Here is a 23250-nt window from a genome sequence, read left to right on the forward strand (position 1 = left end):
AACGCAGCTGCTCAGTGGCAACCAGGAGAAGAAAGAGGTCATATTGATTACTCTGTAAAGCAGAGTTGGTTAAAAAGAAACAACTTTCCCCTTGATCATTAAAATCAGTTGTGTTGTGTGTGTGTGTGTGTGTGTGTTCAGATCCGTGCCGGTGGGTTCGAGTACTCCCCCGGGACTCTTCACATCTACTCGGACAGCCTGCTGACGCTGCCCGCCATTATCGGCATCGGAGGGGGCGGCGGCCTGCTTCTGTTGGTCATCATCGCCGTGCTGATCGCCTATAAGAGGAAGTCCAGGGACGCCGACCGCACCTTAAAACGCCTGCAGCTCCAGATGGACAACCTGGAGTCCAGAGTGGCCCTGGAATGTAAAGAAGGTAGGCGATGAAAACAGCGTGTGCGACCTTTTATCCACAGCTAGTGTAAAGTATAGTATAAAATTGTTTGTTAAAGGATTGTATTCAAGGACAGATGTCTTTTTTAAAGGGTCACTCCACCAATTTAAACTTTAAAGTGCATGTACCGGTCTTGTAGAGTACAAAAAAGTGGTTAGGGTTAGAGTAACTCAGTAGGGTGTTGTTTCACTATGAGCCTCGAAGAAAGCTTCATAGGTCTTTGTCACAGATTTTTCTGTCTGGAACTCAACTGCAGGATCCCCTTTTTTGCTTATTTTTGATGACGGTGATGGAGAGGACTGCCTAACAGGTTGCTCAGCTGTCCGTACCTCTGAGTGAAAACACACCACAACGAGACCAAGAGCATACAAAGTGTTGGATGTTGGAGAAAAACACTTGGCTGAGAGGCTGAGGGCTGAGAGGGAGGGTTTTAGTAGATGACTGATGTGAGGACAGCTCAGGTGTTTTGACATAATATAATGACACGGGCACGGTACAAGGTTAAAATATGATTACCCCACAGTCACGACGCAGAGTCAGAGCTCCATCAGCCGCCGAGGATCAGTTGTCAAACAAAAAAAAAAACGCTTTTTGATTTCAAGTAGCACGGTGTCACAGTGACCGGTGTGTGTTTTCTGACATTTTCAGAAAATGTGTTCTCAGTTTTGTTGTAGTGCCTCGTTTCAACATGGTGTCACAACTAGAAAGGTCCCGTTCTCTCCTCAATGAGATATCAGACAGTAATCGAGTCGATAAAATAAAAGCACTTTTTTTCCCCAGGAAGTGAAGCGTGGCCTTATTCCCACCCTCCACCCCTCCAGAAAAGCACCCCGCCCCACCTGCTGTACTCCCAGCTGGCCTATCGGGACGAGACAGTGTGTGTGGGCGGAGGAACAGATGAAGTGGGCGGTGCGCTCTGTGTGTGTGCGTGTGTGTGTGCGCGATAGCAATTGGAAGTGTGTGTGCTGGAGGTCGGCTCCGCTCGAAGAGTCTTGAGGGGAGAGACTGGGGACGCTTGTTTCAATCACCCGTGAGAAGCAGACATCACACCGTGCACTGTCAACCAAACTAGCATATTAGCAGTCATGGACGGTTAGCGACACATTAGAAATGACTCTCGCTGACTGGCAAATGTCACTTCATAGTTCTTGGGAGGTAACGTGGATGTTTTTCAGATGTTGCGTCACCATATGAAAGCAAACAATGTAAATGGGCTTTCAAACAAATTCACGGTCAAAGCATTGTTTACATGCTAAAGTAAGTGCTGTGGCTTCACTTCCCGGACTTTGTGTTGATTTCGGTCTTTATGTTGTGTACTCAAATCAGAAACACATGATGGTGTTCCCAGGATAAACCAAGCAGATACTACAGCGGCCAGAGTGAGCACTCTTATCAACTGGATATTCAAGCAGCAGATGATAGTGAGACATGAAATTATGTTAAAGACTTTAACCATCAGTCAGTGCATTTCAAATAATGGGGAAACTCATGAGCTCATAATGTCACAGGAACCACTGGGGTGGGGGGTGTTTCCCTGTCTTCACTGGGTTGTCGGATCATAATATATAATAATAATATCAGTGTGATATTAGTCAGCATAAATGTCCAATTTTCAAGTGAAGCATCCTGAGCTCTCCACATGAGAAAAGGAACAAATGCCTTCAAATTGTGGCAAACAGCATCTTCTTAGAGCAGGAAACAGAAAGTTTAAACACATAAGCATATAAGATTGGAACCAGCAGGCCTCACAGTGGACGTGAAAACATGACCACCCATGATAATACGACAGCACATATGAAAAAGCTACATTTAAGGCCATGTCCCTATTTGTTAAAGCTTAACCAGAGCGTAAGGAAGTTTCATCAGTGAAAGATAGCTGTAACACACCACATATAATAGGGTTGATTGTCATTGTAATGTCTAGTTAAATAGACCTTGTGCACTTATTTCTTCTGCCAAGGAGGTTATATTTTAGCCCGTCGGTTGTCTGATATGTTGGTTGGTTGGTTTGTCAGCAGGATTAAACAAAAGCTACTGAACTATTGGCGTGGATCCAGATAAAGGGTTGGATCCAGAAACGTGTTCTCAATTTCACTAACATGGCGAGAAAACCTACAATAACCAGAATGCACTGCACCTCACCGCACCAATGACCACTCCGACTGACGGGTGACGTACTGCTCTGTATTGCTGCTAAACGGCATGCTAAAATATGTTTGTGAAAACATTTTAGGCGAGTAATAGGCAGGGTAGTAACATGACACTGGTGTATAGTTTATCAACACTGCCTCGTTCAGACAGTTTGAGTAGAGTTTGGTGAGCGACCCTTGTTTATCGGCATGTAATACCCACATTGTAGTGAACTGACATGAACTGACATGTATGTATCAGTTCACAGACTTTCTGACTGAAGTTCTTGCTGTGCGAGGGTAAACTTCTCAATGTTTTCGTCTCAAAAGTGAAAGTAAACACGCTGTTCTTTACAAGGAGACATGTTTGTTTTTGTTTGTGGTTGCATTCCTTTTGCTCTCAGTCATGTCGTCTTCTGATGATGTCTTTGCAACCGACTCCAAAGAATCTTCAGAAATGAAGGGAACTCAGTTCGGCGTCTTTCAACTGCTTGTGGCCGTGGAGTTCAAAAGTTATAGTCTTGCTTTAAAGTGTGTTTGAGGCATCTTCATGTATTATTTTTCACAGACTTGCCAGCCAATCAGAAGAATATTTTCTGAAGTCATAACTTCGCTATTTTTCTTTAATTTCTTTCGTATCACAGAAATAAGAGATTGATTGAGGACAATATCTGTGTCTATTTGAGTCCTTTTTCCTTTCCAACTCTTCTTTATTTGTCTCTCTGCCCTCTGCCTTCTGCTTTTTCTCCTCTCCTCACCACTTCTCTGCTCTGCCCTCCACTTCTTCTCAGGTCTGACCTTTACCTTCTGATCTTTCTCCTCTCTCTTTTAGTCCTAACCACTCATGTCCTCTCTCTGAATTTCTACCATCCTCGTTTCTTCACCTGCTGAGCTTCCTTACTTTTCCCTCTTTCCTGTTTTTCTTCCTATCCTTCATCTTCCTTGCTTCCTCTCCTCCATCTCTCCTGTGGACCAAACAGTCCAATAACAGCTGGGAGAAATTATGCATGAAAACTCATCCGTCGCTCTCTTAATAATTATCCACTCATGCAATTAATTGACTTTCCTTTCCAGGAACTTTGTTTTCTGTCTCCTGGTTCTGCTTTTCTCTCCTCGAGCTAGCTTTCTCATTTTATTTAACTGTGTTTGGGTCTTTTTTGGCCAAGCACAGGTAGAATTTGTCGAGGCTAAGACACCAAGGAAGTAATTCAGTTCATTACATTTCTCTGCCCTGCCTCTCAGTGAAATGTGGATTTGTTGGGGAATTCTTACAGCAGGGTTTATGTGTACTTAGCTAGAGACAAAATAAAGGCGAAATCACATGCTCTTTCACACATAATAACATGTCCGTTACTAAAAGTAACTGAATTGCTAAATCCGGATCTGTTATTATGTTTTAATCTCTACCCATCCTTGTGTCCCTCATGCTGTTGTCTTGTCTGTACTTAAGTTCTTATTTATTGCCCTTGTGAGCCTCTTTCTTCATCATAGCTGACCTTTACCTTCTCAGCTTCTTCTCTGTCTCGCCCTTTTCAAAAGACCCACACACTATTCCTGAAATTATGCACGTTTGCGTTGTCTGTCTGCATCGCCTTCCCGTATCCGTCTCCGGCAGGTCCTCGTTTGACCCGTATATCATGTTTAAAGTGCTGTCGTCTCTCTGACACACACTGAGAACAAAGTCTCGCGGTGTGATTCTGATATACACTGTTTAAGTTTGTTATTGTCGCCATAGGTTCAGCATCGTGTGGGAACATCATATAATTACTGGTGTACCAGCAAACCTTTCACTGCTTTTCATTAAATGAAATTAAACTGAGACTAATTGAGAGGAAGTAACTGAACTACTGTAGTATGGAGCTAATGGGCATCATGCTAGCAAGCTAAGGTCTGTTTCTCTGTGCTGTTGTGTTTACTCCCACATGGCATTTTGTTCTTAGGATGGAACATCAGAGGGGCAAAAAGCTGTCTGAGCTAGCTACTTGTTAGCTTAGGTGCTAACAGGGCAATAAGCTCACGCTGTCCACTGAAGAGACATGTTTGTACCATCTATTCATAACTTTCTAAAACCTAAGCCTCTTTTGCGATGTGATGTAAACTCCGGCACAAGGGGTTTAAAACAATTTGATTGTACCTCATTAGCTTATTTGCACAAAGCAGCTAATAAGCTATGATAGCTTCCTTCATTTAGCTCTTTGTTCACTCAAAGCTTCGCCCTCTCAACTTTTTTGCGGGGGGGAATCGCAAATTCATGTGTCAAAGCCAAATGTACTCAGTGCGACTGATTGTAGATAGTCACAATTTGAAAGGTTTGTGTGGTTGAGCCTGAACAAGGCATGATTAGTGAAGTGGACTTTTGGTGAAAAAAATAGAAATGAAAAATAATAATTGCAATACAGGTGAGGGTCCGCCAGCAGGGTTTTGAGACAAATTATGGAAATGACAAATTCAACATGATTAAAATCACAAGGCAGCCTTCATGCTTATTTGAGATAATTTCACAACACCGAATTGATTTTCAGTACCAGCGCTGCTCCGGCTTGTCCGAGCAAAAAAAAAAAAAGTGGTGTTACTTAATATGATTATTCTCCATCGCTCATCCTGTCACCTTCGTTATTTGCATCTCTTTTCACAGCTTTCGCCGAGCTTCAGACTGACATCCACGAGCTGACCCAGGAGCTGGACGGAGCTGGGATCCCCTTCCTGGACTATCGGACTTACGCAATGAGGGTCCTGTTCCCAGGCATTGAGGACCACCCTGTGCTCAAGGAGATGGAGGTACGGGTCAGTACACCACCAACCGAGCTTGAGACTAAAACAAACTCACTAAAATTAATCACTTTAGAGCCAAGAATTAAGCACTTGCACTAATAAACTTACATCCGAGGTAGAAACAGTAGCTGCGTATGCTAACTAGAAGTAGTTCACCTCAGCAAGATGTTCAGGGAAATATTTCTTAGAAGTTCTTTTGAAAGTTGGATTTAATGGCATAAAATGTCCTTCTGGCTTTACTGCTTTTCTACCTGTGTAGCCATTATCCCATGACAGGCTTTAATCAAAGACAGGCCTCTCCAAAAGTCTGAGAACAACTCCAGACGCGTCGCACCTTAAAGCAATCACATAGCCTATATTTTACCTGCTTTGTGTTAATGTATTCAGCGCGTCGCAATGCATGCAAATGACTTTGACAAGAGCCTTGGTATCATCATTAGTTTGATCTCATGGGACAGACGCTCACCATATCCTCTTGAAGTGGGGAAGAGGAGTGTTAAAGTGAGGATTGCTTGAAATTGACTGAAAAGAAATGTTATGTAAGAGAGAACGAGAGATGTAGAAAGCAGTTCGTAGCAAAGCAAAAGATGAAGGAAAAGATAGCAGGAGGATTAAAGCGGAGATGGAGGAACAAGTTTCAGGGTTACCAGGGATGTTACTTGCATTATATATCACTGTTAAGTTATTAATTAAGCCCGTACATGCACCCACCTTGCCAGCACAGCTGAATTGAGATACCGCACTCGATCTATAAAGACGTTTCACCGCTGAGACCGCGGGAAGTAGAATTAATAGTATGTCAACATAAACTACTCTCCTCCAAAGCTCGAAACCAGAGAGCCAAGTCTGTAATCAGCGGTATCATTAAGATGTAGAATCTGGTGCTGCTCCATTGGCTTTGATTGGAGCACTGACTTTTTGGAGTGGAGGAATAATTTGTTTGACCTTTTACAGCTTCATTTAATCGTTCTAATCCAGAGAGTGGATTTATATTCCTAGAAGAAGAGAAAATGTCTCTCTGGGCGGTCTCGTAACTGCCATTTCTGCCTTTTTTGATTCGTTCGTAGTGATTCATCCTCTTATTTTTGGCAAGAAGGAACCGTGGTGATTACTTAAATATGATTGAGTTATCCTTGGATATAGAAAAAAAAGCCCCATTGTGGCTTCCAAAAGAGACCATGAAGCTATAACTTAAAACTACCAGTGAGAAAAAAAATACACAAACAGGGTTGTTAGAGAGTTTTGACCTGCAGGAATGCGGCACTGAGTAAATCCACTTAAACTCCATTATTTCATTCCTCCTTATTTGGTTTACAGCGTTTGCCGACTCACATAAAGCTTTGTGGAGTTTATACAATCTGCTTATCAAATGTAACTTCCTGTGAGTCCCGTATTGAGTTTAATTAGGTTAATCTTTTGACATTTAGAAAGTTATAATTAACTAAAAGATTTAATTAAGTTCTTCAAACATCTTTTTTGTCTGAGACACCAGAAATACATCAGTGTTAACTTGTAGCCAAATGTTTACAGCATAGAATATACAAGATGATCTTTTTGTGATCTTGCTGCAAACACTGAAGGTCCAAATTTAAAGTAACAATAAAATGTATCATCTTAAAATTGACATTATATGCATTAAATTTTAAATGGGAGGTTCCTGCATTTTATTTTATTTTAATTATGTTATTTGTAAGGACATATTATCGATATTGAACATAAATGGTACCATTTGATATTGTACCAGAGTTATCTTAAAGCTAATCTGCAGTCAACACTGTGTTGGCCTTCAGAACTACACCAACACTGCAGTCTATTGCCCCAACAGCCCGTCGTTCTTTATATATAAACTCTCGCTGGAGATTCTGCCCTTAATATCTGAATTTGCTCGGACGTACAAGAAAGGACAGAATAAAAAAGTCAGGTGACCGTTGTCAGGTTTAAATTAATACCTTCGTCGGTGAAGTTACGTTCATAGGTTGGTAATACCAGAGTATTTTCATAACAACGACCCCCAGTTGGTGTTTGTTTGTTGTAATAACAGGCTGTCAGACAAATGGGTTTTTGGTCTGTAGATACATTTTTCGGACTAATTGGGTTTCATCTGAACCGCCCCCACCGGTTATTTTTGTCATTTTAGCTGGCAAAAGTGGTGGTCAGCACCCGCTAAAAAATGAGAAGCTGCTACCAAATGATTTCTGCATTGTTCACCGCTAATTAAAAACAGGAGGGGAAGGGGAATAAAAGGTTTGATGAGAGATTTGCTCGCATCAAGGCGTAACAAATCCACGTTGTTTGCCAAACAGGAACCAGATCTAAAATGGAACTGCTAATTAGAGCTCAGACCTGCCCCGGACAGTTTTCTCTGTAAAGTTTTGCATCTTTGTCAAAAACAAGGTACGAGGAACAAATTCCAAACGGTCAGCCTGAGAGGCCCTAAACCCTCAAACCGTGTCACTTTTAAGCTTGTTTCAGCTGATCAAAATGAGGGCTAAAGACATGACACTGTGGGTAGGAAGTCCCCTGATACAAAGCCCACCTTTAATTTGAGGTGTCAGGCAGGCCGAGAGGTAAAGGGATCTTACGTATTTTATAGTTCTGTCTAGACTTCCTTCCCCTTTCCTCTGTATTTCCCCCAGGGGTTGCCGTTGTAATCCAATGGCCTGTGTAAACCAACGCTGCAAGCTTTATTGCTCTGTGTGACTGCTCTCTCCCCTAAGCTAGACAGCCACACTACACACCAGTTAGGCACACACACACACACACACACTACACACAGTACACACATGCACAGTTGTGCAGATAACTTAATGTACCTTTTCTAACCCGCTCCTCGAAATTCGGTAAAGACTCTGCCTGTGCAGTATGTACATGCATCTCCATCTGTCTCTCTCTCTTGTCATCTCTCGCTCTCTCTTTTCAAACACACACACACACACGACACTCAGTATCCACCCTGGAGGCCTGAGAATCTCATTTAGCACTTTAGAGAGAGGCCCAGACACTTTATTATAGCACATCGGAGGAGGGAGAAAAATAGATGTTACAGTGGTACAAAAGGACGACAATAGAAAGTGAGAGACAGGAAGGGAGAGGTGGAAATGATGTGTGTGTGAGACAGACACAGAAAAAATTAGAAAAATTAAAATGGGAGAAGAACCAATGACGCGAAACAGTCAACAATAAGCGCGAGCGGGGGAATTAGAGCGGCGAGGACGACGGAGCGAGTGAGCGACAGAGAGGCGTCTTCAGGGGGTTTAGTGTGTTGTTGATGAGTAGTGACAGGTGCCAGCCAGTGGAACAAGCAGGGTGCACCTCTGTCACCAACCCTGACACACACACACACACACACACACACACACAACCCTGCCATGCTCCGGTGCTTCCTCTTTCCTCTCCCTCTCTGTCTGACAGAAGAGTCTCTCTCATGCCGGGCTGGTTCAGGCCAGTCTGATTAGACTTTAGACGTTTTTAAAAAGTTCCTCGAACTGATAAAAAGCCAGAAATTCTGTCGCGAGTCGTTGAAGCGTTGTTAAAAGATTCAGTGAAGGGCTTTTCATGTATCATCACTGATGGTGATGGTAAGAGAGGTTGAACGTCAGTTAAAAAGTCTGACTTTTCTTTGAGATCTGAGTGTTAAAAACAGGACTTTTACACACATTTGTGCGTTACAAAAGTCAAATAACTCCCCCAGACGGAGACAACTCGGGAGCACACTTGTGTCGGTCAGGACTGACGATTAAAATTCTCGTCTCACCATATTCAACTGGAGGATGCTTTGACCCATCCACCCCCTGATGTCAAGAAGACAATTATGTCAAATTGTTTGCTGAAATCATCTGTAGAGCGACTACTGAGCAGCACTCAGACTGCAGCACACAGCAGGGCGGCAGGAGAGGGAGTAGCCAATCAGTCTTGCCTCGCTGTTTACCAGCCAATCTCAGCTCATCATACGGTGGGAAAAAAGTGTCTGCTTGGGGTCGTGTTCAGAATACCGTCTTCACTTAGAGTGGGTCATAGGTTTATTTTAGTTTTTTTATCATGTATGCTATTTTACATTGTTGGTAATTGTGCTCAGAAAGGCTTCAAACAGGTGTCTAGGCCTGATGACAATGGAAAGATTTATAAAATGTATATATTTTTAAATTTGTTCCCTCCAGCAGAGAGGTTGTGTTTTTGCCTGGGTATGTTTGTCGGCACAGATCCAGATAAAGGGACCGATTAAGGTTAACATTGAGGCCTTTTTCAACATATTCGTTAATTCCTCAGGAAATAATGGATCTCTGATATCTGTGAGTGAGTACAATTTAATGTGGATCCAAATAAATCTGGATATAGTGGATTTAACTATGTTTAATTCGATAAAGCATAGTTGGTTGGCATTTGGGCCTTGGCCGGAGGTATGCACTCTACTGAGTACCATTCTGGTCTTGTTTTTCAGTTGCTAGATGGTTTTCATCCTTTTTTAAACCGTATGGTTGCTAACTTATTAAAATGAGTGTACAGTACATGTGCAGTATTGATGTATTGTTGAGGAAAGTCACTGTCAGTGGGCAGAGACTGAAGAAGAACAAGTCTTTACGATCTCAAACAGACATTTAGTAATGTTCTGCTTGAATAATGAGTTCTGTCTAATGATTGTTCTGCAGTTTGAATATTCAGTTGGAATAACATTGACCCATTTTTCGATCATTGAAATATCTACTGTTAAATATGAGAATATGTCATTTTCTTTTCAAAAGGGAAGCTACCGGACACACAATGTCACCTACTTCACTGACAGTCCATTATCTGAGGTTTCACGTTTACTGAAGTTAGTTTCAAATTGGACCACGACTCTTTTCCAAACTAACTGTGATGTCACAGATTCATGCTGATAAATACGCTCGTCTTCAAGCAAGTTTTAAAGAGAGAAGGGAGAAACTTTCCTCCTTCAGAAGATAAATGTGTAAACGGCCTTCAAACAGCATGATTGGCTGATGTGTCAAAATCTGGTTGGTTTAACTGAAAGTGTAAACAGCCACATAGGAACACACTAAGCGTTTGTCACCAGACGATTGTTCTATGGTGCCATTAATCCCTGTGTGTCTCTGTGTCTCTCTTCAGGTCCAGGCCAATGTTGAGAAGGCACTGACGCTGTTCGGCCAGCTGCTGACCAAGAAGCACTTCCTGCTGACGTTCATACGAACCCTGGAGGCACAGAGGTGTCTGTCTCTTGTTGTATTGATATTTTGTTCAACTATATTTTCAGTTTTCAAGTATTCAGATTTTTGTTCTAAAAGGGATTTGTACTCTGCGAAAAAACAAAAAAACAATGTCTACTGTTTCTGTATTTGAAAAAATAACTACATGACATTTTGAAAACAACAAAAAAACCTTTTATTTTGGGTGACTGATAGAAAATGTTTACCCGCTTTAATGTTAAAACACATTGTTTTCCTCAGCTCTGCCGGTGTTTATGCAGCCACGGCCGCGCTGGGGACTGACTGTATTGTTGTGACATCACAACGTTACGGCAGTCCTAACTGCTCGTTTTCGTGGATTGAGCGTTTTGATCATTTCACAGTGTTTATATATCACCTAGATCCGTCATCTTTTAATAAAAAAAAAAAAAGACAAGAAAATCTCCCAACACCATTCCGGAGTTTTAAATCCACCTGTATGATATTTCCAGCTCTGGGAGTGAGATCCTGTAAATGCACACAGCTATAGCAGATGAGAGGCTGCTAGTTCAGTTCAGGCTGACAACCTTCCCCCTGTGGAATCTATGGTGCACTCGATACACTATTCTGTAGGCGTAATGCTGCCTTTTCCTGAGGAAAAAACACCGTAGTAACATTTTTAAATACTGGGTAATAGGCTTCAGACCAAAAAAAAGTTCCCTCTGGGAATAAGGGATTATTTGCCTTTGCAGAGTGTGCTTTTATCACCTATTTAATTTGACAAATATGTCACAAAAGGCTGCGCTGTGCCACGGATTACAGGAAAGGCAAATTGATAAACAGAATAAAAACATTTTAGCAGCTCTAAAATTACCGTAAAGCACTTAGCCAAATGGTTTATGGCAAAACAGAGTTATAACACCATTTGATAAAGATTAAATGTGCATTAATATTTTAATGAACTGTTGTGAGGTTAATGGTTTGCGTGTATTTTGAGAAACCGCTTCAGACATGCGTTCAACAAAAGCTGGGGAGAGCGTGAAAAAATAATACTGCATTTTTATTAATGAGTTTCGATGTGTTTCCAGGTCATTTTCAATGCGGGACAGAGGCAACGTGGCATCTCTGATCATGACGGCCCTGCAGGGGGAAATGGAGTACGCCACCGGAGTCCTGAAACAGCTGCTGTCCGACCTGATAGACAGAAACTTGGAGAGCAAAAACCATCCCAAGCTGCTGCTCAGGAGGTGAGGAAGATGTAGAGAGACGAGGGAGAAATACAGACTGCACTGTAAAACATGGAGGACTTCAGTGGAGTTAACTGATCTTAATATCTATGTTCACTTAACTTAAATCAGTTAGTTTTGTATTTAAAAACAGCATGAGTCAACTTTGAACACACAGCACATTTTGAAGACAGCAGGAAACTCTTTTAAATTGAGCCAGATCAAAATGTTTTACAGTGACGATGGACTGGCAATGACTACATAAACAACTGCATACAAAGATTGCACAAAGGTATCGAGGTAGAAATATGATGAATGAGAAGGCTGAGAGCCAGACAGAAGTCATGAGGAGACGAGGAACTGGAGTACTTCACAATTTATTTATATGTCTTAGTCACAGCTGACAGAAAAGAACAAGAAGAACAAGTGAACCACAAAGCAAACCCAAGTATGTGTCAGTGAAACATCTCTCAGCTGCCTCATCCAGTCTTTACAGTCCCAATATATTATATATTATTACTGTATACATGATATCCTCTTAGAATCAGTGCCATTTGCCAGTGCCATCATTTCCTCTTACTTTCCAAAATAACTTCCAAGTCATTGCCTGGGAAAAATAAACAAACTACTGCGTCATGGGGAAACTACAGTGATCTGTTTATACTTTTCAAATTCATTAATTCTATTTCATTTCTAGTGCAACCCAGAGCGTCTGTTGAGCAAAAATAATAGAACCATTTCAATAAAAAAATGAATAGTGAATGAGTGTTTGCTTATTTAGTCAGGAGGATGAATCTGAGGGTTCACAAGATGATTACAGGTGGGAAAAAACATGTTTTAATAAAAATGTGTTCATTTTTTTTTCGAGACTTTTATCACTTGAGGGCTGGGAAAATCCTTCAACTGACACTGCTCACAGGCTGACCTGTCCACATGCAGGCCATCAGTTTACAGTATTTGACATATTTGACCTTTTTCTTTACTTTTTGTCCGTCGACAGTCATTATTCCAGTCACTGTGTTTTACTGCTGGTCTTAGTCATTGATACAGTCACTATCTGGAGTGGCTGCTTGTTGATGTCCTTTATATTGTAATGTTTTGTATGTCTATTTTAGAGTATAGACAGAGTATTTGTATCATGTGTTTTTATTACTCAAAGGCATAACCAAGGACAAGGACTGCAAATTAGCAAATACACACTGCATCAGTTGAAATGTTTTTGTCCCGGTCAAATAAACTGATAAATAAATAAAGTCATTGAGTTAAAATAAAGATAGCGTGTGAAAATATTACTTTGGTAAAAGTGAAAGTTACCCATACAAATAGCTGAGTGAAAGCCTTAAAGTATCTGATATTAAATGTACTTATATGCATCAAAAATACAAGTAACTGTAAATTATACATGTTTACATGTATGTGTAAACTCAATATTATGGGTCAACTGATTACCTCCCTGGTCGTTTATCAGATCTAATATTCCACATTTTTCTGATTTCCGTGGTGTTTTTATGGGATTGCTGATGAAATAGCTTTGTTTAAGTAAAGTACAAGTACTGCAAAGTTGTTCTTAAATTCAATACTTGAGTATACAGTACGAACTGTTAGGGGTCACAGGCAAAGAAGTATTATAACGGGACCTACTATTTGGAATGGAGCAGGTCTTTTAAGGAAATAAACTGTCGCCAACCTTTGAAGATATTTTATAATTAGTACACAATTATGTAGATCTTCTTTGGTAATTATGGAGCTGAAAACTCTCTCGTCCAAGGAAATTGTTTTATTTCATAATCACCTTACTCAGTAATTTGGTTTGAGCTTTTCCTTTTAATCTCCTTTTTCAAGAGTCCTGTTTGTTTCTTCTCTTGTCGTCCGTGTGTCAGGACGGAGTCTGTGGCTGAGAAGATGCTGACCAACTGGTTTACATTCCTGCTGTATAAGTTCCTCAAGGTAAGCCCCAACATCGCACCAGGCACGTTGATATAATGTCTTTATTCCATCTGTTTGCTCCATCTTTTAAACACTGATTTATCATCATCTGAAGTGGATTTATACCGTGCGCTGCTTTTAAATGCAGTTATAGCGCCTGTGTGTTTGAGTTTTATTAAATGCCTCTGGCTTATATTATTTCCCTGTTGCATTTATCTCACTGTAGTTATTAAAAGGCTTTTCCTGTTTCAGCCGCATTTCTTCTTTCTCACCAGTGCAGTGTACATACAGTAGATCATCAAAGCCTCCCAGCAGCACGCTTCTGCTGTTTTAATGTCCCTTTTTTTCAGTCCGCAGACCCTCTCCGCTCCCATAATTCCACTCTTGTAGCTGACACGTCCTCCTCACTGATCTTTATGTCGTTCTTTTAGCTCACATCTTCTCTTCCTCTGATCTCTCTTTCATCTGTGTGGTTTCTGTTGTCATTATCCCGCTGTCAGTCTCCTCTCTGCCTTGAGGTCATTTGCCTCACCAGGGGGTGGGATGTCGCGCTCCCTGTCCTCACCCGCCCCCCCTCCCCTTTATTCTTTTCCCTGTGTGCTCTCCATCCCTCGTCTCCCCTTCCTGTCTCTCACAGTTACGAAAATACTTCCTGATGCTGTTCTTTCTTCTCAGAGGTTTTCTTCGCCTCTCCACACTCTAATGACTAATTATAACACTTTATGTTGTCATCATATGCCATTATAATCTGAATGTGCTAATTAGAGGCACATAGTAGGCGAAATTAGTTGGATTTAAGTGGGAAATTGTGAAGAAAATGGCATTAAATTGGGTATAGTTCTCAGTTTTTGTTATGACTATATTGTGTATAAATAGCATGATTATAGTGTGTGCATGTATAATGTATCAGAATGCACAAATATTACTTAAACCCCTTTTACTTTTCTGTTTATTTACCTCCAAAACAATAAATACATCCTGTCTCTGACTTGTGCATTGCTGACGTATAGTTTCTGACTGTAAGCATGTAAGCCCAAGCCTCTCTGTGCTCAGCAAGAGCCATCATTATACCCCTAAATATAAATGTCAGCATACAATTAGGGAGCCCTAATGAAGCCACTATATGGCGTTAAGGCAAATTTCATAGACAAGCATGCAGCGGCCGAGCGAGGAAGGCGAAGGCATAACGGCGTGATGTATGCTCGCTCTGCCTCGTTAGCAGCTGCCCACCTAATTGGCCCGGATGCTAACGAGGTTCTTAAAAGCGCAGAGAGTGGGGAACGGTTGTCGGGAGAGAGGGGAAGGAGGAGAGGAAATGGTTTAGAGGTGGGTGTCAGAGGTGGAGGGGAGAGGGAAGAAGAATAGGAGGACATGACAATTAGGAGTTCAGGAGAGGAGAGGAAGAGGATGAAGAGGCAGAGGGGAGGAGAGGAAGGAAGGAGGTGGGAGATGAAGGGGAAAAGGCAGGGTAGTTTTAGAGGAGAGCTTTCAAATAATGTGTGAAAGGGATAATGAAGGACAAATGAAAAAGGAGGACAGAACATCAGTTCATCCATGTGTTTGTCAGATGTTGTTTCTGTTGTTGTGTCCAGAACATTGGGAACATTAGTTTGTAAGTAGCAGGACATGTGGTTGCTGAGTGGAAGAGGCAAAGGAGGGGATAGAGGTTTAAACATAGTGGATAGATGGAGACAGAAAGTTACAACAGAATTCTTGCACTTTATTTTGAATTGTAGAGTTTGAAGTCCCAAAGTTTCTGAATATACATCATATCATGTCAGGCTGAAAATTTCAGTTGTTTAAAGTGATGCACAAGATATCTACAATATTTCAATTGGATGCAGTGGTGCAGTAAAAAAAAACTTATAATCCTACAATTCTCAATCAGCAGATTCCAAAAACACTGCTGTCATTAATTTATTTAAACCTTCAATAAGTTTCTTATATAATCTATACTGATGTATAATCCCACTGCTGTGGGACGTATCTGACTCTTTATCTGTTAAGTGCTCACCAAAACGGCCGCAGCAAATTGATGGAGGAACTGTTAACTGCTGCTAACTGTAGCTGCCGTTAGCTTGTTAGCTCAGTTAGCCGTTCAGGTAGTTGTCCTTAATGGAAGCTTGAAGCACCAGTCGAGTGTGGGTGTTTACACCACTAGCACAGGAGCTCTGGACTAGGGCAGGCCAGGGCTAGCTGGTTAGCATGCTAGCTTCAGTAGATTTCTCTGCTTTACAATACATAGACATCATAACATGAAAACTGTTATTTCTCTGCATTCTGTTGACATTTTCTGTTAATTTTTCTACGCTTTCAATTAAAATTGTACATATTACACCAAATATAATGATTCTAGCAGTAAACAAACAAAAGTTCTGAGAGGAAAAGATGCAGACTGAGTGGTTGCAGAACCAAATGCTTCTCACCAAAACATTTTATCAGCAGCCTTGAAAGAAAATTTCGAGGGTGTTTTTTTCCCCATGAAATACTTACAAAGCTGATTGCTGCTTCTAGTGGTCAAAAACACCACAGGGTACCTTTAAAGCTACTGAAGTGGAAGTAAAGAGGAAAACAAAATGATGACAGCTACACTCTACACTCTGACATTACAACATCATACAAATTTCTTATGCTGCCTTGTTTCCGTATCAAAGGCCCCAATTTGGCAGACAGGCAAACATTATCCAAAAAAAATCCACTATCCAAAAGTCTGATGTGGTGCTATAGCTCTTACAACCACGATAGATGAGATTTATATCCATCACATACTTCTGCATCACATACAGAATCAAAAGTAGACACATGAAGAACACACTTTGAGAGAGTGAGAACGACAAAATAGACGAGGACGAGAAATTACCAGGAAGGGATGGACGATTGGTCTTACCGGGAGAGGGGAGGAAAAAAGACAGAAAAAGGAGAAATGTGTGTTTTAGAAAGAAAAAGCGAGTTGAGGAGTGTGTGTGAAGGTGAGTCGGATAAATTAGTACTTTCCCCTGTTCCCGTCTGGACCTCATGCATCTCCAGCAGACACACACACACGGTCTGAAGTGTCTCCCTGAGCACCGCGCGGTCGATCATTAAGCTCTCGTCGGGGTGAGTATCGGCCGTGATGTGTCCTCTCTGCCCCCTCTAAACTGCTGCCGCTTCAGTCCGGAGTGTTTTCCTCGGGCCCGAGTGATGACTAATGACGCTATTGATTGGCAAGTGTCTTTGATGGAGGGGCGAGTGGGAAACATATTTATAACATCTGTGTCTGGTCATGCAGGCTCTGAGATGTAAACAATGAGGGCTGAAGAGATTTTTATATAACGCTGCTTTCAGGCGCTCGTCTAGACAGAAAGAGAGACAACACTTAAAAATTGATTCACCCACTTGTCATTTCTAGAAGATTTGAAACTCTTATGTATAAAAAAACATCCAGCTGTACCGCACCACCTGGATCCTGCAGGCTGGATTCTGACTGCAGTGTCGGCCTGACCGTTTAAACATCTGCCTTTCAAAGGTGAAAATAACGATTCGTTTGACCGGTTACTTCAATACTTTATCGGCCCATAAAAGTGTCGTAACTGTTTCAGTGTTTCACGAGGAAGTGTGAAGTAGAGGGAGAGAGAGGAAATATGAAAAGTTATTGTGTGGAAGGATTTGGGAACTGGTCATGAGATGGACCAGAGTTTGATTTTCTCTTCTGGTCCACGGCTACTCTGGAAAAAACCCTTTTTCGGTGACATGAGGGGAAATCACAAGGCAGATGCCGTCAGTTTGAAGTGGTTTGAGATTCATAGATCACAGTTGTGTTAAGTTAAAGTGGGATTATTAGGGCTGTTAACACAACAATGTGTTTTTTACATAAAATGGTAACCTTTAGTTTTGGATTGTTCCTTCACACATCAACGGCATTTTGGTGGCCTAAAAATTAAACATTTTTAAAACCAGGTCCAAGGTGTAACCTTTTGAAAACGCCACCCTTACCATTACTCAGTTCATTAATGCTCCTCCAGAACACTGTAGATTTGCTGTACCATTGTGCGCAGGCCCGTGTGAATGCTGTGGTGTTAAGTTGCGAAGCTACACCACCTCCTCTGCTGCCCTGGCATACATGCTACAGTGTGTTCAATGTTTATTGTGGATCTGTGTGCATGAGGATCACAGGTTTCACAACGTTGTCATATGAAAAACTTTTTCTGTTTTTTAGCAAACCTGTCGTCATGTAAACTGGCCTTTAGGACCTGCTTAAGTAATGCTCAAAATCTTTTATGTATCAAGGCTAAGCACAGTGTTGGCAATGATCTTAAGGCTAAGTTCGGATATGAATCAACATTTTTATAAACGAGGCCCCTGCACTGTGGTTTTGTTTTTGCACACCAAGAGAGAAAGTAGAATCTCGTTAACCCATATTTGACACACATCTCACATACGGACCCAGAAAAGGGGCCTGAATTAGTCAAAGAATGTCGTGAACGGTTTAATTTAAGTGGAAAATTCCTGCCACTAGAGACAGATGGAGAGATTTGCTGAGGGCTTGTGGCCATTTTCAGTCATTAATCAATTTGCATTTGTTCTTATTTACTGAAGGACCACACTGAAGTTTTGTGCCAGCGAAATGGAAGAAAAGTAGCATTGTTTGGTCTCATGCAACATTTGTTTAAGGTGAAACAGAACATGGGAGAAGGGAGTGGAAATGAATACAGAAAGTTACACCATATTCATCACAGGAAACTTACTGCTGCAGAGAAAGTTTAGTGTGAAATGTACTGGGGGAACAGAGGTGTGCTTAACTGATTTCGCCGCAGTGGCCTCCTGCTTATTCTTCTGACTTTTAATGTTTGAATGCAGCTCAGTGCGAAATCACAGCAGCCAGCAATACCTTAACCAGGCAGTCGTACTATTTTGTGTCTGTGTACAGAAGTAATTGAGTCAAAGTGATTCAGTCATTGGTGTTTTTTGTTGAGCTGATAATATCAGGCTATTTAACTAATATCCCCTCACGTACTGCCTTCCTCTTGTGGGATAAATGCACACAGTTCCAAAACGGTTTTCTCCTCAGCCACTATTCCAAGTTCAGCAGCACAAAACACTTTTATTCTCCCCTCATTGCTTTCCAGACTTGCCAACATAAGCTGTTATTTGACTGTTTTTTAACATGCAGATCAGATGAACTGCGGCTGGGCTACTGATTTCCTGGCTAAATTGAACAATTGTGGAGACTTTTGTGCCTCTGACAGTAATTTGCAGCAGCCTTAAAGCTGCTACAAGGAAGTACATTTTGTTTTAGTGTGGTGATGTTCCCCCAGACTACAGAGCAGCTTCTTTCCTCAGGCTGTGTGACTCCTCAATTCATCTTCATCACTCCACCAATAAATTGTTTGAGTTTCTTTTTACTTTTCAGAACCAGATGGTGAAAATCAGACCCTGTGACAGGTTTTAAGAATAACTATAATAACTATAAGACAAATCCAATCTTTTTGCTGATGGTCTTGTTTATTTTTTCTCTAATCTTGGCTTTTTGTCATGAATTACTGTCACAGTTTTTTTCCCTTTTCATGCCACTAACAAATATTCAAACAGACACTCTGAGAAAGGAAATTCAGTCCTCGGTTGAACTGCTGGCAACTCCTTTTCTTTCCGTCTCCTTCCTCACCAGGAGTGTGCCGGGGAGCCTCTGTTCATGCTTTACTGTGCCATGAAGCAGCAGATGGAGAAGGGACCCATAGACGCCATCACAGGAGAAGCCCGCTACTCCCTCAGCGAGGACAAGCTCATCAGGCAGCAGATTGACTACAAAACACTGGTCAGTAAACTCATTGTGTCTTGAGGCTTTTTTCTGTCTCGGTCCGAATCACTTGACGGGCTGTTAAGCTTCAGTCACATTCGACAATGATGAAGATCTTAAAGCGAGCTCGAACTAATCAGCAGCTGAAATGTGGCAGCCACCGTTCGCTTAATTGGTCAGGGAAGGAGATTTCTTCCAGGGTAAACATGGAGCTTCAGCACCGGTCGTGTTTGGAGGGAGAATGTGATTTGGCCGTGAACTGACCCGACCACTGCCCAGCATTAATCACATTCTCTCTCCAAACAAAGCACTTCAGGTTTGGATTGGAAACGTACCGACAAACCTGCGTGTCTGCTACAGTTGTTTAGTGCCTAAGTGCCAATGCTGAGTTATTATAGCCCCAAACAGAGGGAACGCACCAGGAAAATGTCCAGGTTTTAAAATAGCCGCTGCAGACAAACTAGGTGTGAAAATGCTGTCGGGTACATTCAAATGCGCCCAAACAATCAGCCAAACATCTCACTAGTTGGCAGTGTGGTTGCACTGTCTCTGCATAAGCCTGATTTCTTTTGTCTCTTCCCATTCCCCTTTGTTCCCACCTGTTTTTCCTGCCAGACGCTGCACTGTGTAAACCCAGAGAATGAGAACGCCCCCGAGGTGACGGTCAAGTGTCTGAACTGTGACACCATCACTCAGGTCAAAGAGAAGCTGCTCGATGCTGTGTACAAGGGCAGCCCCTATTCACAGAGACCCAAGGCTTCAGACATGGACCTGGGTAAGAGATACAATTCAGTTCAGTTGAAATGGCCATGACGGTTATAAAAGAGAGGATGAGAGAGATGGAGGTGTTCATGTTCTGTTATGTATGGACAGGGTGGCATCACCTATGGAAGTGAACGTGATGACTTTTTGTACTTTTTGTTTTGTTTTTTTATTCTAGAAGCAGTGATGGGATGTAATTTGGCACATTTACTCAAGTACTTTCCTTAAAGGTGCTACAGTATATATAAGAATTGGCCACCTGTCAAATTCATACACAAAACCAATAGGGGGCAGCATATCACCAGATTAACCACTAACCGCTGCAGACTGTAGCTGAAGTTAGCTAGTTAGCTCAATTAGTCCTACAGCTAGCAGATAGGACTAGCATATCGAAGACCAGGTGTTTGTTAGTTAGGCTGGAGCTATCTGGTTAGCATGCTAACCTCAATAGATATCTCTGCAACAGAATACACTGAGACCATAATGTCAAAACTGCTATTTCTTCACATTCTGTTAATTATTTTAGTTCATTTTTGAATGTTTTCAACTGAAATTCTTACAAATAGCCCATTTAAGTACAATGAGGTACTTTACTTGAGTATTTCCATGTTCTGCTCCACTAAATTTTGGAAGCAAATATTCTACTTTTTACTGTACATCTACTACATCTATTTGATAACTTAAGTTCCTTGATACTTTGCAGATTGCATGAAGCATCAGAGCCAAAAAGCCCATTTTAATATTATTTCTGTATGATTTAAACTAACATCGTATGGATGACATTCATTTTTTACCAACATAATTTTTTAACACAATAAAACAGAACTATTTGATTTCAATGTGGAAAACAGCTGCACTAAATTCTGGAAGACAGCGACCAGGATCACTTAATAGTTTCATTAAAACTGCATTAATACATTCAAAAGAGTGAAGTTGATGGCCGTAAAACAAAAATGAAGAAAGATGTTAAAACTCTGCAGAGCTGAGTCGGATGATAATAAGTTGTGCATACTGTATGAAACCCCTCTCATATTCTGCATAGTGTTTTGATCCAGTGTTCATTTAAAAATATTGATCTGCACAGTTTTCAGTGACTATATATAAATCACTGACTTAGGAGGTGTCGTGAACTACGCCCTAACTTTTCTGTGGGGTGGGGTTAAGAACCACTGGTTTGAAAAGACCAAATGAAACACATACTCAGTGTGTTCTCACCTCTAAACCACTTTCCCTTCTCTCTGAAGAATGGCGTCAGGGTCGGATGGCCAGAATCATTCTGCAAGACGAAGACGTCACGACTAAGATCGACAACGACTGGAAAAGACTCAACACACTGGCTCACTATCAGGTAAACCAGCACATGAAACAGGCACAAGTAAGAGTGGACAGCTGAGTTGGATTCGTACACTGACTGTTTTGTTGTGTTTTGATGCGCAGGTGACAGATGGCTCAGTGATCGCCCTGGTGCCAAAGCAGAACTCTGCCTATAACATCTCCAACTCCTCCACTTTCACCAAGAGCCTCAGCAGATACGGTACGATTCCCTCTCTCCTCCAGAGTTGATGCTATTTAAAACTTTCAATGATTCCCCTCTCTCCCCCTCTAACTCTTTCATTCGCTCTTTCTCTTTGTTTATCGTGGCCATGATTGGGCTCCATTGTTTTTTTGGGGGGGTTTTTTCACCCCCCTCCAAGAGTATGGCAATCCTTTTTTATCCTTCGCTATCAGCCCAGGCCAAGGCCATTCCACGGCTATTTCCAAGCAGTCCATAAATGACAGGCATTAAAGTAGACACCTCGATCCCCAGCTGACTGAGTGAGAGAGTGAGGATGCCTGGCAGTCAGCGATAGACGGAGGCCCGGCATCAATATGGTTTACTTCACTGGAAAATTAAACTATGTAGGAGATAAATTACTCTGTGGTAAAAAAACTCAACCCTCTTATACAAAGTGGGTAGCGACCCTCAGGTATGCTCGGCTGTATCACTGCAACTGAATGTGAAATTTAAGGCTAGATTGTTTATCGAACTCTTAGTTTAGGGGGGTATTTTTGTAGTCACCATCTAGATAGACGGATATTGGAATTATGTTGCAGTTGTGTGTGTTATGCGCTCTAACAATACATTATCGAAGGGACAGTTGATGAATGATCAGGTTAAAGAAAAAATATGTATTTTTGATTCGGAGGTAAACTGTCCCTTGTGCAGATTCTGTAGACAATAGTGGTTCCCGAAAATGGTACGAGAGTGAGACATCTGCTTTTTGTTAGAACCCAGTCATCAAATAGTGAAGTGGTGCTCTTCAGTAAAATGGGTAATAATCTATTTTCATGACTATTTGAGCCACCAGAGAGGTCAGAGCAATGACGCTGTGTGTAAAGGTGACTATTTTCACCAATCCCTGTAAGGTATGGATTGTTATTAGTGCCACCAAGGAGGTTATATCCTCCCCCGTGTACGTTTACACATAAACTACTGAACGGATTTCCTCGAAAATTTTCTCCAGAATAGATTTACTTTTGGTAAATCGATATCGACAATTCTAAGGAAGTAATGTATTAATCTTGATGTAAAACTGCAATATATATTAGGTGGCTGGCATCTATTATTAAGGAAATTTGAAGCAGATCCAAATCAATAGTTTTATTTTTTTTTGTTTGTTTGATTTTTTTTTTCCTAAAACAATAAAGCTTCTAGCTAGAAACCAAAACAATAAGTTCAAAGACACTAAAAAGCCTTGTGGACCTGAGAAGATCTGCAGAGTTGTCCTCTGTGATTTTAAGTAACCACAAGTAGTAGGATTCAGTGTTAAGATCAAAATATTGATTACTGCCACTCAAAGCCCCATCTCACTGTAAAATACCTTAGATTCATGTATTTATGTATTTGGAGGCGTCTTTCGACTTGAATAATAATGGAAGCCTTTCAATCAATGCATCACTCAACATCCACACTGTATTTGATTAGTGAAGAGAAAATGTGGTCGGAGAAAATTAAATTCCTGAAATCAAAGGTTTCCTTTTCATGAATCATCTCACCCTGCTAAAACACACAGCTGCAGCTGCTCTGCCTCTCAGCGAGTACATTTAAAAAATGTGTGTTCGTATTTGC

The 23250-nt window shown here is 41.3% G+C and overlaps 1 protein-coding gene across 2 annotated transcripts in view; it reads left to right on the forward strand.

The window, feature by feature from the left end:
* LOC311265858 (plexin-A1-like) overlaps positions 1-23250 on the forward strand; it is a 326362-nt gene that overhangs the window by 287697 nt on the left and 15415 nt on the right. Inside the window, exons 21-29 of one of the 2 annotated variants that reach the window (XM_084367924.1) lie at positions 142-376; positions 5159-5307; positions 10399-10496; positions 11543-11701; positions 13561-13627; positions 19251-19397; positions 19995-20154; positions 21386-21489; positions 21579-21675. In XM_084367924.1, coding sequence (XP_084224050.1) covers positions 142-376; positions 5159-5307; positions 10399-10496; positions 11543-11701; positions 13561-13627; positions 19251-19397; positions 19995-20154; positions 21386-21489; positions 21579-21675 — 1216 coding nt within the window. The remainder of the gene's footprint in view (positions 1-141; positions 377-5158; positions 5308-10398; positions 10497-11542; positions 11702-13560; positions 13628-19250; positions 19398-19994; positions 20155-21385; positions 21490-21578; positions 21676-23250) is intronic. The other variant, XM_084367925.1, reaches the window with a different exon arrangement.

The sequence above is a fragment of the Pagrus pagrus genome (assembly GCF_965226575.1).
Source record: "Pagrus pagrus genome assembly, chromosome: 11".
NCBI classification, from domain to species: Eukaryota; Metazoa; Chordata; class Actinopteri; order Spariformes; family Sparidae; genus Pagrus; species Pagrus pagrus.